The 18028-nt window shown below is 28.8% G+C and overlaps 1 protein-coding gene across 5 annotated transcripts in view; it reads left to right on the forward strand.

Moving 5' to 3' along the window:
- LOC129941354 (Y+L amino acid transporter 2) overlaps positions 1-15870 on the forward strand; it is a 40173-nt gene extending 24303 nt beyond the window's left edge. For all 5 annotated transcript variants that reach the window (XM_056049960.1, XM_056049964.1, XM_056049961.1 and 2 more), the window contains 5 exons: positions 13793-14011; positions 14092-14362; positions 14432-14756; positions 14822-14971; positions 15037-15870. In XM_056049960.1, the coding sequence (XP_055905935.1) occupies positions 13793-14011; positions 14092-14362; positions 14432-14756; positions 14822-14971; positions 15037-15273 (1202 nt within the window). In that variant the 3' untranslated portion in view covers positions 15274-15870. The remainder of the gene's footprint in view (positions 1-13792; positions 14012-14091; positions 14363-14431; positions 14757-14821; positions 14972-15036) is intronic.
- The last annotated feature ends 2158 nt before the right edge of the window (positions 15871-18028 follow it).

Consider the following 18028-nt stretch of genomic DNA (forward strand, 5'->3'; position numbering starts at 1 on the left):
TCCCATAGGAAGTTATTGTAATGGGTCCGATTTGTCAAATTGAAAATTTTGACATTTCTCGACGTTTCAAGGTCCCTAGAGTCGAAATAAAAGATTTTTAGAAAGATGTCTGTGCGTGCGTGTGTACGTACGTTCGTACGTTCGCGACGTTTTTTTCGTCGTCCATAGCTCAAGAACCAGAAGAGATATCGACTTCAAATAAATTTTGTTATACAGATAATAAGGCAGAAAGATGCAGAAAGGGCTCTCAAGAAAATTACGTGGGTGGTTTTTTTACCATAGCAGTTTAAAAAAAGGGTGAAAATTTTGGTTAACCCTAAATATCTTACGAACCAAAAACGCTAGAGACTTGAATTTAATTTTATATAATAAACTGTAACGTGATCTCAGAGAAATATATTTTTTGAAAAAAATCTATCTAACGGTTTTTTTTTTCTAAATCAAAAAAACTGAAAAAAAAAATTGTCACCTCTTAAATTTAACGACTAACATATGATTTCATCTCCAAAACAATTTTGAGCAACGGAGGATAATGTTTTTGAAATCTGATAAAATTTTGAGAAAAATCGAATTGACAGTTTTTTTTACAAAAAATAAAAATCTAAAAAAAACATTACTCAAAGTTCGTAAAAATTAAATATCGATTCAAATATCTTTTTAAAAACTTAAAATTTAGGCTTCAAACTTATTTTATCTTATAAGAAATATTGTTTTCAACATTCAGTAAAATTTTGAAGAAAATCGAATTGACAGTTTTTTTTACAAAAAATAAAAACCTAAAAAAAATTAATAAAAGTTGGTAAAAATTGATTTTCGACTCAAATATCTTTTCAAAACTTTGAGAAATTGGCTTAAATTTACTTTTATCTTTAAAAAAATATTGTTGTCAACATTCAGTAAAATTTTGAACAAAATCGAATTGACAGTTTTTTTTATAAAAAATTGAAAAACCGAACAAAAATTAACAAAAGTTGGTAAAAATTGAATATGGATTCAAATATCTTTTCAAAAACTTGAAAGTTAGACTTCAAACTTATTTTATCTTATAAGAAATATTGTTTTCAACATTCTATAGAATTTTGAAGAAAATCGAATTGACGGGTTTTTTACAAAAAATAAAACTCTAAAAAAAAACAACACTAAAACTTGGTAAAAATTTACTTTCGACTCAAATAACTTATTTATTTTATTTTACAGAAAATATTGTTTTCGATATTCAGTGATTTTTATATAAAAATCCAACAGTCCGTTTTTCATAAAAAATAAAATCCATAAAAAATAGTACGCAAATTAGGTAAAATTGATACTAGTACATATAGACAAACTTTTAAGCAAGACAAATCAACAGACGGGATATGCAGTTATCAGTGTGGGTCGCATCCCAGCCTCTTTTTTATAAAAAGAATGTATTCCTACACAAACATGTCTAATTCTTACATTTTGAAGTTCTTCTTTTTTTTTAAATTTCAAAATTTAAAAAAAAATATAAAAACTTTCCAAGGTTCTAAAGTCAAGTTCAATGAAATTAGTATTAATAAACGCTTCATAAAGGCTGCATAAAGCTACAATACCAAAAAACTCTTAAAAATAGCCAACACATTTTAAACTTATAGCGGTTTTAAAAATGACTTTTAAATATTGATGTACGCAACATTGAATAGTCCGTCAATAAATGCTAATGCATTACGTTACAGTTAAGGTTAGTCAATTCTTACAAATACGAAAGTATATCATTAAAATTCATATAATTTGAAAAATTCGAAATATTTTTGTTTGAAATGCTTTTTAAAGCCATAGATAGACGTTAAAATATTTCTTTCCAAATACCAGTAAAAGCTTAATTAAAAAAAAAAAAATTATTGTTAAAATCTGAGTACATAAATGTATGTATTAACTACCATTCCAGTAGTCAGTCGGATTTGGAATATATTTAAAAAATTGCAATGCGCCAAACACGTGTTTAAAAAACTAAGCATATTTTAAATTAAACATTAAAATAATAACTTCCGTCTTTCAACCTTAAACCGTATCTATCGTCCAACCTTGAATTTGAGTCATTTTCTTCAAAAAAAAAAAAAATAAAAGTCTTATCAGTTAAACAGACATCAAAACCAAAAAGAAACAAAACACACACAATATTTAAAATAAAAATTATGCTCATATTGAAGAACTATAAATAGGTTAGGTACCTACATAATATATCGATTTTAAATTAATTTATGTAAATTTAGTTTCAATACTCATACCTTAATATATAGCTACAAATGTGTCATATAGTTATTTTTTTACAATTAAATAAAAAGATATTCTATAAAGAAACAATTATTATTTAAATTTATTCACAAGTGATTTTTCAACACGCGGCATCCAACCGTGTTGCCGGCGCGCTGCTCAGCGGTCGCATATTTAAACTTACTCAGGTTCAATTATTTCTTGTTTTGGAGTACGTGTATACCAAAACCAAAAGATCGAATAAAAAACCTGAAAAACTGTGCAAAAGTTGCTTTGAAAATGATTTCCTTTAACAGTTCAGAAATTACACAATCAATAGGCACAACATGAGGTCTTTGTGTTTTTCACCTTCTTTATGGAGGCTAACCTAGGTCTTAATTAAATGTACGTTTATTTTAAGGTGCAGTTTATTTTAACAGAATAGAACCAGTGTGTTAAGGAATGTTGTTGTTTTTGTGCCACACTTACCGTATACGTACAAAAATTCTAATAGCAAAAGAAATCAATTATTTTGATTAGCAAATTCATATCACCATAAGAAATCAGTAGTTAGCGGTTTTTGTTTGAAATTTTCAAGAACTACATATTTGATAAATTATTATATCGGCGGAGTAACGCATGTCGTTTTTTTTTCTTTGAAGTGGAAAGATTAGATAATTATCTAAATTTTAGGTTATAAAATTCAATACTCGGTTATTTTCATCTTTATGAGTTGTCTAAAAAAAGAGTTAAATTTAAAAAAATTATGTCTAGATAAACAAAAACAACTGTGTTATACAAATAATGTCTGGAAAATAGTTATTTTTGGTACTTTTTTGTACCACCCAGCAAGAAACAGATATTTTTCCAAAATGTTTTCGTTAGCAAGTTTGTTTATTGTTCTCATATTGTTATGTCGACGATAAATGTAAACATGAATTAAATTGGTAGGGTGTAAAACCAACAAAAGAAATACAAAATAAAATTAAATATCGACTCCATTTTGTTTTCTAATTATACTTATTTTAGCCTAGTTCTATATTATCTTATCTCTTACTATTTTATCGTTTTTGAATGTCGTGTGATGATGAGATGAGTCGCCTTAAGGTAACTTCTTCGTGAGATAAAATTAAAATAATTTGGAAAATTTGAGTTAGAAAAAATGAAACAAAAACACATAAAGGATTAGAGTAAGAGTCAAATACTAAGTTTTGAAAATAGTCTATTTTCAAGTACCCAAGTAGAAAATTTTTAAAAGGAAGTGTTTAAAATATTGTTACGAAATGTACAAAAAGTAGATATTAAAATTCTGAGAAACTCCCATTCGCAAGTCAAATTTATAAAACTTTATAAGGTATATCAAAAATTGAAGTTTAAGCTGTTTACTGTCCAGATATTCGAGACTTTTAATCCGCGTTTTTACTTTTTTTTGTAGAATTTTGTTTTGCAAGAAAAATTAATGTATTGTAATTTTCTTAATATGTCATTAGAATATATTTTTCTGTAACTTATGATATTTTCTTCTTCTGATACCTACATATTTTTTAAAATTCATATCGATTCAGTATGACGTCATAAAATGTTAAATAAAATGCTATTGAAGTTGATATCGATATTGGTTATTGAGATTTAAGGAATTTTCAAAATTTTTAACTTTCAACAGAAAGTTATTGTTGTAATGGCATTGAAATTGAAATTGATTTTTTTTTAATATTCGACGTTTTGAAGGTCCTGATGGTTATTATATGCGTACGTCCATGCATTCAGGAAACCTTTTTTCGTCGGCCATATCTCAAGAAACAGCAGAGACATCATGTCAAATAAATTTTGTTTTACTAACAAATACATTGCAATATGCATACAAAATTATCAAGAGTAAAAATTTGGTTGACCCAAATCATTCAATGCAATTTAATTTTACAGTGTACACCCACAAATTACATTTTTTTGTATAAATCAAAAAACTCACAAAAGAACACCATATTTATTCTTGAACATTTTAAGAAAAAATAGTATGGCGCCTACAGAATTTTAAGCAATGAAAAATAAGGTGAGAGTGTCATGGGTCCTCCTGTTCTTGAGCCTAAACAATTTTATGGGACAAATCTTCTTTCGCACTATTGCAGTAGTATTGTTTTGAAGAGGTGTTGTTCAACGCTGACAAAACCACTGCGTAAGCTTTACCATCTTTCCTACTCTACAGGTATCTTTTCAAGTGGGTGACCGGCAGTATGACTTTTGACAACCAGTGATTTATCTAACAGGCCAGGTGACCTAATCTTTACATCGTTTTTAGGGAAGTAAGATTGTTGCATTTGATATCTAAAAAGCATTTAATAGAGTTTTGGCACCAAGCTCTCTTATAAAAATACGTGCTTTTGGTGTTGATGAGTCTCTTCTTCGTTGGATTAGAATTTACTTTTCTATCTGTTTAATTCAAGTTGTATTGTATGGCTTCAAGTCTGAAATCTCCTCCGACTTGTCTTTGATTCTCTTCCTTAAATTCATAAACGATCTCTTGTTTGCCGCTTCTAATCATTTAAACTGTTTCCCTAACGACAGTACTTTTAGCTTTTTATATTCGTTTTTACATTCACATTCTTGTCCTTTGGATGTAAAACTTCAACAGCAGTGTATTTTAAGTTCAATAAATTTCCATCTCGACATCATTTTCCAATGAGAAATTATTAACCGTGTTGAATTTAAAGCTTCAAAAACTCAATACTGTCTCTTTTCGTTAAAGTTTAACCCACGCCCAATGCCTCTATCCATGAGTAGCACTTACATTAATTAAACTATCAACTCTCAGTACTCGGTATGTGTATCGCAGATCACCTATTATGAAATGATCACATAATTAACATTGCTAAAAATGATGCTAGGTGCTTAGGATTTTTTCAATAGTGAAAGAAATTCATCACCCCTTCTGATCTGACTGTAATTTTAAAAGCCTTAATTCGCCCAAAACTTGAATTTAACTCTCATATTTAGACAGTTGCTACAAAACAAGTTTCAACCTTTTATTGCCTTTGAAAATGGTAGGTTATAACGGAAACAATTACATTACTCGAACACAGCTACATGCCTGTCGTTGTTCTACCGCTATTTTTATAAATAGTGTTCTGTTCAATTAGCCAGTTGCATTCTACCCTTCAATAAATTCAGCCGTAATAGTTAATACTCGCACTTCCAGGACTGCTGATCAGTTTAACTTTGATCGCAAGTTTGGACGTACTATAAAATATAGAGATTTTTTTTTACGGCACATCAAGAATGTGAAAAGCTTTTCCCATCTCTATTTTTAACTTCCCATAGGAAGTTATTGTAATTAGTCCGATTTTTCAAGGTTATTAGAGTCGAAATAAAAGATTTTTAGAAAGATGTCTGGGCGTGCGTGTGCACGTACGTTAGCGACTTTTTTTTTCAGTGTCCATAGCTCAGGAACCAGAAGAGATATCAAATAAATTTCGTTATATAGATAATATAGCAGAAAGATGCAGAAAGGGTTCTCAAGAAAATTGCGTGTGTGTTTTTTGTATCATAGAAGTTTAAAAAAAGGTGCAATAAAAATAGCTTCAAAACTTTGAGATATTGGCTAGAACTATTTTCATCATTTGAAAAATGATATATATTGTCAACATTCAGTAAAATTTTAAAAAACATCTAATAGACAGTTTTTTTTTTTTTATAAAAAATAAAAACTTAAAAGAAATTTTTATTGATTTTCGACACAAATATATTTTCAAAAATTTGAGATTATGGCTTCCAACTAATTTTCAGGACACTTTGTTTCCAACATTCAGTAAAATTTTGAGAAAAATCGGATTGACAGTTTTTTTAACAAAAAATAAAACCCTATACAAAAAAAATGAAACTTGGTAAACATTTATTTTCTATTCAAATAGCTTTTCAAAAATTAAAAATATTGTCTTAAAACTTTTTTTCCTTTCACAGAAAATATTGTTTTCGATATTCAGTAGTTTTTTTTATAAAAATTAAATATAATTAAATTAAAGATATTGACTTCAGTCAATTTTTCATTTATCCAATTTGTATTTGTTTGGTTAAAAAATAAAAATAAATAACAAATGTTACTAGATTGGTAAAAATTAGGTTTCTACCAAAAATCTCGTTAACAAAACCAGATTTTGAAATATAACTATTTCATTATACATATGTTAAATATTGTTGGTAAATTTAAAATTTTTAAGAATAATCAAAGTGAAAACTTTTTTAGCACAACACGAAAACCTACAAACTTTTAACCCAGACAAATTGACAGACGGGATGGGAAGTTATCAGTGTGGGTCGCATCCCAGCTTCTTTTGATATCCAAAAGTTTAAGGTCAATGTACACGGGTATCTCTTCTTTAATCATTTCCTATTTTCCTAACACTCGCACTGTGCTTAAACATAAGCATGTTAAGGGTATACATAAACCTTTTAGGAATACCTTTAAATTAAAAAAAGTGTAGTAACATTTTTAACAACCAAATCATTATTAAAAATTAAATAATTCTTCTAAAAATTGTTAAAAATAGTTTTTGGGTTCAAATATATTAGAGAAACATAAATATTTGGGTATTATACAAAATAAAACAATTTACTCTAATTTTTAATTACATTAAAATTCAATCCTTTTAAAAATGTCACAAATAGTTTGTTTAAGGTTTCGAATATCTGCACAAAAATCAGCTTCAATTCGATTATTTTAAGAACGGATAAAGAAGCTGACTTTAAATTTATTTCATTTCTTAATAGGACTCCAATAGGGAGTTATTAGTGTGTCGCATTACATGCCTCCTTTTTATAACTCGCTGAATTTCCATGACAGTACTTTCTGCAAATCTTGAGGTTATAATATTTAAAACCAAATTAATTTTAAGTCAATATCTTTACTAATTTTTGAAATTAGGGTGATGTACAAATTAATCCCGAACGTACGAAGTTTTTAATGCAAAGTTTTAAGTTTAAAATGTCATTAAAGTCATCATCGGCTTTGACAACCGGTGTTGGAATCTTACAACAAGTCTATCGATTTATCCGATCGGGAGCCGACACGCCCGCAATCAAGCATCGCAAACTAAGGCTTCGGGCGTTGTGGCATACGCCATCTTTTCAGCGTAAGCTAGATCTACCACGCTGAAGGTATTGGAAGGATTGCACTACTTCAAATTCTAATTCCGCTACCTTGATTGTTTGACCAATTGTTCTTCCCGCAGTCGACACGCTACCATGTACTTTGTTTTTCCTTCACTTGTATGCTTAAATTATACTCATATTTTCATAATCGCCACGAATAAAAAACGATTACATATTTAAGTAAAGATCTGAAACTTTTATACTTCTTGAAGATAATCGATTTGTTAGAATTATTTAAGAAACATAAACTCAATATTTAATTGAGTATTTTTTATTTATAACAGATACCTACCCGTAAACTTTATTCGTTATTAAATATCATAATGATTATGTTCACAAAACCACATTTCTGTAGGCAGAAACCACAAAAAAAGATGTCAATTACTTAATGGAATTATTTATGATACTAAAGTGACCATAAATTTTGTCGATAACTTAATATTTACCAACCAAACGTTTAAGAAAATGATGTAGGCACATTTTGACTATACCTTCCATATAACATACATGTGTACATGTTCTATTTTGTTTGCCAACCAAAATGGTTTTTTCATAGGTCATTTCCCGATTAAATTTATTGAGAATAAATAGTTTATGGTTACTTTTTTGATGTGTTTACTTTTATTCATTTGACCATTTTTGGTTTTGAATTTGGTTAAAAAAAGAACTGATCATATTTAAGTATATTTAATTTAAAGCTAATGATTATTAAGATCCAGTTAAATCGGTCTAATTAAACAAATAAATGTCAACACAAATAATAGAATGTGACTCACACATGCCAAGTTGCCATTTATGGAATCAATAAATCAAAGGTCCTTAATTTAGAAAGGTGGTTCACTATCAATTTATGTTTAGCAGTGGGATATGTAAGCAAATTATAATAATAACAGATATTTGATATTAACTGGTTAAAAATTCATGAGTTTACTTGACAAGTTTGCTGTTCCTTTATAAACTATACATAATTCTTAGGGTTTCAAAAAGTTTTCCAAAAAACTAATTAAATTTCATTAAATATCTGTTTTTTACGAATTTCTTAGATATCATACTGCTTCATATAAAACCTTCGTAAAATTAGAACTTTGTATATTTTTAGATTCATTACTTTTGTCGATTTATTTTTCAGCTTGAACTAACATTTATGTTTTTAGTTTGATTAAAGTAACGTCAAAAATTTAATTTTATTCTAACTCCTAAATTCTTAGTGGTGCTATGTTCATGAATTTTATTTTTGAATAAATTAATTTTTAATTTTTAATTTTCAATATGTTATAGTTCGTTCTCAAGATATTTCACTCAAAGAACAGTTCATTATTTTTTGAAAAAAAAAATCAATACTGGGAACCAAACACTTAGACATATAAGTTGTTAAGTTTATTTGGCATTGAATCTCCTTAAATTGTAGAATCAAATTTTATAAAATTCTGTAAACTTAAACGACTAATATCTCCAAAAGTATTTGTCTAAGTGGTTTTGGTGCCCTATTCTTTTTTGTAGAAAACAAAATTGTCTGTAAAAATCGCCCAATATTTTTGGTATTTAAGAGATAAACAAGAGTTTAATGAGAAAATTAGGTTTAGTGTTCACAGAGGGAGGATACTTTGATTCATTTACCAGAGGATTAGATCTCCAATTTGTAGATATTAATTATTTCTGACATTTTTATCAGATTTCCGGCAAAATATTTGAAGAGAAAAGCACCCTATTATGTATTAAATTTAGGTTTAATAGTTACTGTCATTATCATCATAACTTTTACTTTTTTAAGAAATAAAATCTTGTATTGTTTTATTATAAGACTTTTTATCAACTATCTACCTTTATTATACCACCGTTAAACAGGTAACCTCATTAAGCAGTATATCAGGTAAATAAGTTAGTATTATTTATTTACCTGATTTACGTACTCTGTGCATGAACAAAAATTGTAAAGTAATTATTATATTCTTTCTCCTCTCTTATAAATTACCACTTAAGAGAGTCAAACAAATCAAAGCAACATTCTCATTTAGTACGAATTAATAAATTGTTATAGATTTAACCTGTCTTGTTAAGAATGCAGGATTTTAAAATGTATTTTCTAACTATAATACAACAAATAGCACATAACAATTTAATATGAAATTGGTGTTGTTGGAGATTTTGACGAGCAGACAAATGTTATTAAATATAGAAAACTTGCTTTAAATAATTTGTATGGTATAAAAAGTTATAATTTATAATTGCACTGCATTTACTCGGTCTTATAGCAAATTTGATAACAATGAACGAAGACAAGTAATTAAGCAATTATTTATTTTATTTTCATTTCTTATATGAAAAGAAGGAAAAAAGGCAATTAAATAAATCTAGGTTACAAAATAATCTGTTTTAAAAAATGTAAAGAGTAAAATTATTCAGGGTTAAGTATTGTTATTAAATTGCAAAAAGTAGCAATCAACTTTACTTTAGCGATTAAAGGAAGTAAAACGCATAATTACTAGACAGTTTCTTTTTGTTGTTAACCTATACTGTCATCAAATTCTTAGGCTAAAGACGAACATAAAAATAATAAATTTGAATTACTTTTAAAATGATCTAGAAGAAGTTGTTCCTATGATGTGACTTAAAGATGTTTAAAAACTATCGTGTACATAGAAAATCTCAGGTTATTCTCAAAACACTGATTTTATTTTTCATTCACGAATCGACGCTTTTCAATTTAATATTAATTTCAATTTAAAATAATATGTGCGCTTTTGAATTTTTATTGGAACAATTCGTTTTATTTTTTGAACTTTAAAGAAATTTTCAAGCAAATATCTAATGCGTTTGATATTTTTCAATAACAATTATCCCGCAGAAACCCTAAGGTATAATTTAAAAAAATCGAAATTCGAATGCATTAGAAAACTATAAAAATAAAACACCATAGCGTTAACAATTTCAGCCCGATTTTAAAAGAGCAACACTTAAAAAAACTGAACTGAAGCCTAAAATGGTCTTGGAAGCTTAAAAGGAAAGGAAATTACAAGCAATTTACATATGTATTTACAAATTCCAAAATTTTGTTTCGTTATTTTAAAATATTTTGATTTTAAAACAGTATACGAGGTATACGAAAGTGTTCAAATACCATAAAATGGTCAATACAGTCAAATCTACAACATCTATTCCACATCACTTTAAATGTAAATTTTTATTGTAGTACAGTATATTATTAACTTCCGATAGGAAGTTTTTGTAATCTGTCCGATTTGTCGAACTGATAGTTTTGAAATTTCTCGAGGTTTCAAGGTTACTAGAATCTGAATAAAAGATTTTTAGAGAGATGACTGTGAGTGCGTGTGTACGTACGTTTGGACGTCAGTGCGTATGTACGCTCGGGAAGCTTTTTTCAACGTCCATAGTTCAAGAACCAATAAAGATATTGACTTCAAATAAATTTTTTAATACAGGTAATAACGCAGAAAGATGCAGAAAATGTTCTCAAACAAAATTGAATGGGTGTGTTTTTTACCATAGAGATTTAAAAAAAGTAAAATTACTTAATTACATTACAAATCTTTACATCGTTTTGGAGAAAGTAAGATTATTGCACTTGATATTTCAAAAGCATTTGATAGAGTTTGGCACCAAGCTGTGTTATCGAAAATGCGTGCCTTTGGTATTGATGAACCTCTTCTTCGTTGGATTAGAAATTACCTTTCTAACCTTTCAATACAAGTTATATTAGATGGTTTCAAGTCTGAAATTCATAAAATAAATGCTGGTGTCCCCCAGGGCTCCGTTTTGTCTCCGACTCTCTCGCTTACATTTATAACCGATCTTTTGTCTGTCACTTCTAATCCATTAAACTGTTTCACCGACGACAGTACCCTTAGCTTTGCATATTCGTTTCTAGATTCACATCCTTGTCCTTCGGATGTGAAACTTCAACGGCAGTGTATGATAAGCTCATTAAATTTTGATCTTGACAGCATTGTCCAATGGGAAATCAAAAACCGTGTAGAATTTAATGCTTCGAAAACTCAATGCTGTCTCCTGTCGTCAAAGCGTAACGCACCCCCGATGCCACTATCTATGAGTGGCACTTGCATCCAGAAAACCAATCAACTATCAGTCCTAGGTATGTGTATTACAGACCGCCTCTTATGGAATGATCACATATTCGATATCGCCAAAAATGCTGCCAGATGCTTTGGGTTTCTCCGACGATGCAAGAAATTTTTGACCCCTTCTCATCTGGCTATAATCTATAAAGCTTTCATCCGTTCAAAGCTTGAATATAATTTGCATACCTGTGCAGGTGCCCCCAAAACAAGTTTAAATCTCTTGGATAGAATTCAAAAAGGGCTTTAAAAATGATAGGCGACATAACTATAATCGAAACATTTACATCGCTACAACACCACCGCAATGTTTCATGCCTTTAGTTGTTTTATAGATATTTTTACAAACAATGGTCTGTCGAATTAGCCAGTTGCCTTCCACCCCTTAAACAATTCAGCCTTAATACTCGCACTTCTAGGAATGCTCATCAGTTTACCCTTGAGCTCAATTTCGGGCGTAATGTCCAAGTATAGAGATTCTTTCTTAAATCGCACATCGAGAATGTGGAATGCTTTGGCCAACTCTGTTTTTCCTTCCCATTTTGATGCTCAGAACTTTAAGACCAATGTGCACCGGTATCTCCTTTTACAATAAACATATAAAGGGTAATAATAACCCCTTGAGCGAGTTTGTGATTTAAAAAAAAGCTATTTTGGACTCAAATTCTCTTTTCAAAACTTAAAAATTTTGGCTTTAAACTATCATTTTCATCTTATAGAAAACATTGATTGGACATGTTGTAAAATTTTTACAAAAAAAAAAATTTATAAAAATTAAAATCTATGATGTTCGATTGTCGATATCTCGTGAATAAATGAAGGTATTGACTTAAAAATAATATGTATTTTTAAAACTTTCAAAAAATGATATTTACATTGGTAAAAATCTGTTTTCGACTAAAAATCTAGTTAACAAATATATATATTAAATCGAACTATTTTATTATATCCAAAATATTTTGGTAATTTCTAGTTAATTTTTTTTAGAAGAATTCTTCGGACAACTTGTTTCTTAAAAAAAGAAAACCTACAAAAACAAACACAAAACTGATACGAAAAAGTTATTATATAATCCATTTCTTCAATATTCAGTTGAAATATTGATATTATTTCATATAATATTCAAACAAATCTTTATAAGATGACTGATTGACCTGTCTTTTAAAAAAATGAAAGAAACACTAAACCATTTCAATTCTTTTTTATTAAGTTTTTGAAGTAGGTACTTTAAAAAATATAAAAGATAAAAGAAAGATATTCTTAAAACTTTAGTAAAAATAGTTAAAAATACAGCTTGGATTCGAAATCAGCACTTACAATTAACCCCAAAATGTATATTTTATAACTTTGAAAGTATTAAGTTCAAGGTTTGCTCCAAACTTTTCTTTTGTATTTTACCTAGAAAATAAAGATTTGTGTTCTGCAAAATCATCGTATAATTTATTGTTAAAAGATATTTTTTGAGTTCTTACTTAGCCTTACAAATCTGGTGTTTGGTTGTTTTTAGCACATTTTAAAAACCTGATGTGATAAAAAAATTCAAGGTAAGATTCGAATTTAGGACATCTTAATCCTTTAAATAAGTTGACAGATCCCGCCCATAGGCAGCCAATTGAAATCGTCAAGATGGCTGATACGATTTATGACTTTCATGCGCAAAAAATCATGAGCCAAAAGGTAATCCAAATCAATTTCTTTAATTAAAGTTAGAAAAAGAGTCCGTTAACATAGTGCTGTATAACACCCAATGCTGACTAAACGTTGTTACCAGCTCCATTAAAAACAAACTCCAAAAACCACTCTTCAATTCGCACCAAACTGTCACTCTCTATGGATGTAATGGTTTCTCGACAACTTAGTGCAGTTATTTTTTTTGTCAACCTAGCCGATGAGATGAAAATACACCTCGTCCGAAAATGAATGTCTTGATATAAAACGTTAAAATTTATGTGCATACTTTTTGGAGTTCAGTGAGATTTTTTAAATGAAGAAAATATAGGTCGAAACTTTTCAAGGGCATAAACTCTAAGTTCCTATGTAGAGTTACTCTCAAACTCTTTTTTTTTGTAATCATTTGCTCCTTTAAAAGATCCTCTTAAGACTTTTAAGTGTTTCAAATCTGAACGATACTTTCTCATGTATCACCTTGAATACAATGAGCCTATACAAAACCTAATTCTAGAATATACATATTTTTCTGTCATTATGTTAAAATATTTGACATCTTCCAAGGTATGTCCTTCCCAGAGTTCTTTTGTAAATAAGAAGATTATGTTTCAAAAATATTTCCATAAACAACAATGCCACTTAAGCTAATAATAATTGTATTTATTTTAATCTTCCAGGCACAATGATTCCCAAATCTGGAGGTGACTACGCCTATATAGGAGTGGCATTCGGGCCACTGCCTGCATTCCTTTACCTTTGGGTGGCGCTGCTGGTTTTGGTACCAACGGGCAATGCCATCACGGCATTGACTTTTGCCCAATATTTATTGCAACCATTCCGGCCATCATGTGAGGCACCTGTAGAATCTGTTCAGTTGCTAGCTGCTGTCATAACTTGTGAGTATAATTAATAATATTGATAATTTAAATGATTGATTAACGATTATGTATGTACATATTATTAAATTTTGTTTCAGGTGTTCTAACAGCGATAAATTGTTATAATGTAAAATGGGTGACACGTGTCACAGATGTTTTTACGGGAACAAAAATTTTGGCACTGTTATTGATTGTCGCGGCTGGTGTTTGGTATTTGCTTAGTGGCAACACTGATAAATGGGATGACCCGATGGGAGGATCGTTGACATCGCCGGGATCAATTGCCTTGGCATTTTACAGTGGATTGTTTTCGTATTCTGGTTGGAATTATTTGAATTTTGTCACCGAAGAATTAAAAGATCCTTTTAGGTAAATTCTTTATAATGGGAAATTGTAAGAAAAAAGACACTTATCAAAAACTTAATTTTTTTGTTACAGGAATCTTCCTCGAGCTATTTGCATCTCAATGCCAGTTGTCACAATCATTTATGTCATTACGAACGTTGCCTATTTTACGGTGCTATCACCTGTGGAAATTCTATCATCAGACGCTGTTGCTATTACATTTGGTGAAAAGATGTTAGGATTTATGTCTTGGGTCATGCCTTTGTTTGTAGCCTGCTCAACTTTTGGGTCATTGAATGGTGGAATCTTTGCATCATCACGATTGTTTTTCGTTGGTGCTCGAAATGGACATTTACCAGCTGCCATATCTTTGATTAACATTAATTGCCTTACACCAGTTCCCTCACTTATTTTCTTGGTACTAATTCACATGAAACAACTTTTAGCGAATTTTATAAAACAAAAACATATATTTTCTTACAGTGTATTCTATCGTTGGTGCTGTTGTTTCAAAATGACGTCTACGCCCTGATAAACTATATTAGTTATGTTGAAGCCTTATTTACATTGATGTCAATTTCTGGTCTTCTATGGTTGCGTTATAAGCAACCAAAAACTGAAAGGCCTATTCGAGTAAGTTTTGATTAATTATTCATCCAAAAAATAGTTTTTAATTTGTATTTTTAAAATGTTCTTAGGTCAATTTAATACTTCCCGTGATATTCCTTATCACATGTAGTTTCCTTGTCATATCATCATGTTTACAATCTCCAGTGGAAGTTGCTGTCGGCACCATCATAACACTGAGTGGAATCCCGGTGTACTTTGTGACAATTCATCGACCAATTGCATGTCTGACACGATTGTCACAATCAATTAATTTGTGGTGTTCGAAATTCTTCCTCTGCATGCCAAATCAAGAGAAAGAAATGTAGACATCATTAAAGTGACGCACTCGATGTCACTTAGTGTCATTTCAAAGCATTACAAAATGTGAAATTTACAACAATGGTTAAAAAAAACCATGATTCCTATTCCTAAAGAAAATCATAACGTAGGAAGAAACCTACGAAAATAATTATAAAAATATTAAAAAATGTCGTATTACATTAAGTATTAACAATAATAACAATACTATTAAAAAGAAAGACATAATACAAAAAGCTCTCTCTCTTTGTAGACAAAAAAAAACAAAAACTAAAATGTTAATTATTTTTATACAAAAACATTACATTACCAATTATTTTTAATACAATTTTAAAATGTACATAATATAAGATTTAAATTATAATTATAAAACAAAATAATTATGAGTAATATTAATCTATTGTATTTAAGTGTAATTTAAATAAAATATTTAATAACTAATTTAAAAAAGAAAGAAAAAGAAAATGCCTTACTCGTATATAGTCCCGTATCCGTATAAAGTTTATGTTATGCTAAAATCTATTTAGACTTGTTAAGAAATTATATTTTCATTAAAAAAATATATCACGAAAATAAGTTTACTTATAAAGTACAAATTAGAAAAATGGCTTATGTTTTTTTAAATTTTAAAATAAAAGTTTTACGCATTTTTCTTAGGATGAGTTAGTAAGCTTTTTAACAATGAATTCAAGCTTTGCATATAAGAGTGTGTATTAAAAAATTAAAAACTGAAAACGTTTAAAGGTTTAAAACGATTGAAAAACACAAAAAAAACCTTTTTATGAAAATTGTTACAAATTTCATCGACCGACCCTAGAGTTTAATTTCAAATATATGTATATAATTTGTTTTGTTTATTATTTTTTTCGACAAACTTGCTTAAGCTAACATTGATCGGTTTTAGACCAAGAATTATTTTCAATTGAATTATATAACCTTTGGCATAATCATCGATATACCTTGCTACAAAACCAAAAAACCATTCAAAACTTTCTGGACAACAAAGTGAAGAAATCTTAAGATTAAAAGTTAAAGCTGGTAAAATTTGCTTAATATGCTTAGTTAAAATTAAATTTTAAAAATAAAATAAAAACACGTATGCGCCGGAGTGCATTATTGATAACGCAATACAACGGGCTGATATTCAGCTTTTTATTTTTAAGAGATTTTAATTTTTATGTGGCTTTAACGTATAAAATGCAATTATCAGTGTTTTTGAATACATTTTTGTTAAACTTTTTAAATTAATATGTATATAAATTGCACTGGTCGACAAAATTACATTTTCCCGTTGTACAAGCAAAAGAATACTTTTTTGTAGGATTAATATATCCTTAATTTGAATCTTACCTTTAAAATTTTCTATCACGTCAGATTTTTAAAATATGCCCCTCTTAAAATTGCAAAAATAACCAAAAACCGGTTTTTTAAGCCCAATTTAAAACTTAAAATATCTCTTAACAATAAGTTTTATGATGATTTTAAAAAGTATAAATCATTTTTTTTAAATACAGTTTAAAGCTTTTTAATATCTTACTCTCGTAGTGTCTGGAAATTCGCATAAGTTATGAGTCTTTATTTGAATCTATATGAAGTCTCGAGGAAAACTTGAATTCGATACTTTAATACTTTTGTAAATTACCTTTTGGACTTGATTTTTAGTGCAGATTTCGAATCCAAAGTCTTATTTTAACTAATTGCTCAAGTTTTAAAAATACAATACTACTTTTATATTTTTTAAAAATAGTCCAAAAACTTGATATAATATAATTGTTTAGACAACAGATTCGTTACAAGAACCAAAGTTATGTACTTTTAAACCGTTTTGCTTTTTTCTATTGAAAACGATTTTAGGAGAAGTGGGTTTGCGTTTCTTTTAAACTTTTGTAAGACCTAAAAAGTAATATCTCAAAAATTCGGATTTCAATTAAGGCCCTCAAAAACCATTGGAAAAGTGTAATTTGAAAGTCAGTAAAAAGAACTTGTCGACCATTGTTATTAGCACTTAAAAAATTTATAACTTTCAGTTTCTTCAAAAAGTTATAATCTCAATAAAATTCGGTTTTTAAAAAGATAAGAACTCGATTGAGTCCTATCTTATATCTTCATTTAATTCTTAAGCTTGAGTTTGAGTTACAACCTCAATTTATTAGATGGTTATATTGTAGTGGGGAGTCTAGGATATTAGAACTCGGTTTAGCAATGCTTTTACTGGAATCGATTTTGGAATAAATTAAACCAAAAAGACTTTTATGCCCATGTTCTTAATTTCACTTATTGTGAATTTGGGTGTTCCACAATTCGTTATCGTGAATTTGATTTTCTAACATGCAAATAGATGTTCTGTATTTCGGTTTGTTCCATTTTGTGAACGCGTTCAAATCACATTTTTTATTTCTGTGAATTGATCTTTAATAGCTTCCTTCTGCCAGAAATCGGAGGGTTGCAGCAAGAGTTTGAATTGAAGGACTAGATGAAAGTATTATAAAAGGTTCTATTTCGCTTAGAACATTTTATATTAAGAGGCTTCGGCTTATTACAATGAAAGCTTAAAAGAGGAAATCAAGAACTTACTTTATTTATCAGAACAATTTTACATAATTTTCACACACCTTCATTGTGTTAGGTAAATCCAATATATTTGGTTTTTCTCGCAAAATTCATCTACTTATCTTATCTTTTGAATTCTGCTTCCTTTTTTCACTTAAAATTGCCAAAAATATTGAATCCATCTTCAAAACAGCAAACATTTTACTTCAGAAA

The sequence above is a fragment of the Eupeodes corollae genome, chromosome 1 (assembly GCF_945859685.1).
Source record: "Eupeodes corollae chromosome 1, idEupCoro1.1, whole genome shotgun sequence".
In the NCBI taxonomy this organism is placed as follows: Eukaryota; Metazoa; Arthropoda; class Insecta; order Diptera; family Syrphidae; genus Eupeodes; species Eupeodes corollae.